General features: G+C 39.8%; 1 protein-coding gene across 1 annotated transcript in view; it reads left to right on the top strand.

The window, feature by feature from the left end:
• LOC107588896 (trafficking protein particle complex subunit 8-like) overlaps positions 1-1,078 on the top strand; it is a 64,429-nt gene that overhangs the window by 26,122 nt on the left and 37,229 nt on the right. The window contains exon 7 of the mRNA XM_016277150.1: positions 366-590. Coding sequence (XP_016132636.1) covers positions 366-590 — 225 coding nt within the window. The remainder of the gene's footprint in view (positions 1-365; positions 591-1,078) is intronic.

Below are 1,078 nucleotides of genomic sequence, written 5' to 3'. Positions count from 1 at the left end.
CCACCCCTAGGAAGCATACATACTCTTGCTCTATAATGTGACCATTATGCCAGGCCTCATCTTGAGTGTCAAATGCTGATATCTTGCTAACTGATAAAGTTTGATTGACTCATCTAAGTTTGCTGCTTATTGCCATGGATTAATCAAAAGCTTACAAGACATCTGAAAAGGCACTGGCTCTGAAGAGATCAGAAAAAGCTGTTTATGAAGTCAGAAGAGGTCAGGCTGTCAATTTTCACCTGGAAGCTGATGTTGTTTTAACAGCTGTGAAAGCTATTGACGCAGTAACATGAAGTTCTCTCACGGATATAGACGCAGTCTTTTAATATGTCAGTCAGTTCACACTGTCTCCCTTTCTGTTACAGAAGAGACATGCATTGAGGTGCTACTGCCAGGCTTTGCAGGTGTATAAAGGTAAAGGTTGGGCACTGGCTGAAGATCACATCAACTTCACCATCGGTCGGCAGTCCTTCACTCTGCGGCAGCCAGACAACGCAGTGGCCGCCTTCCGGCACATTCTCATCAACGACAGCAAACAGTCAGCTGTACAGCAGACTGCTTTCCTCAGGGAATACCTCTATGTGTACAAGGTTAGAAACACACACAGGCATCACATTACGTACAACTTAAGGCTCATTCACACCAAGAACGATAACCATATTAGCATCCACACCAACAGATGATAAAGAGAAGGCTGCAGTTATGTCATCTGCCACTTCAAGTGCTTGAGATTGTCCGTCAACGTTTTTTAGCATTGATCAGATGGGAAAAGAAAAAAAATTGTTCTGAAAGTGATTAACTAATGTTATCGTTCTTCTGTGTGGTTATTGTTATAACTGTGGTGTGAACTTCCCTATTCTCATAGAATTACAGTGATTATTAAATCTATATAGTTAACTGCCTTTTGTGAACGAGCCTTTAGTCAAGATGAAATAAAAAATAATAGTAGTCAATAATAGTCATATTTGCTTTTTATAATAAACTATTCACAAAATAATAAAAACGTTTGAATGGTACAAGTGTTCTGGTAGTGTATATATATACAGTGGTGTGAAAAAGTGTTGACCCCCTTCCTGAT

This window comes from Sinocyclocheilus grahami, unplaced genomic scaffold, assembly GCF_001515645.1.
Source record: "Sinocyclocheilus grahami isolate Dianchi unplaced genomic scaffold, SAMN03320097.WGS_v1.1 scaffold109.1, whole genome shotgun sequence".
Lineage (NCBI taxonomy): Eukaryota > Metazoa > Chordata > Actinopteri > Cypriniformes > Cyprinidae > Sinocyclocheilus > Sinocyclocheilus grahami.
The sequence above is the reverse complement of the archived record's forward strand: the minus strand, read 5'-3'. Positions and strand labels throughout refer to the sequence as shown.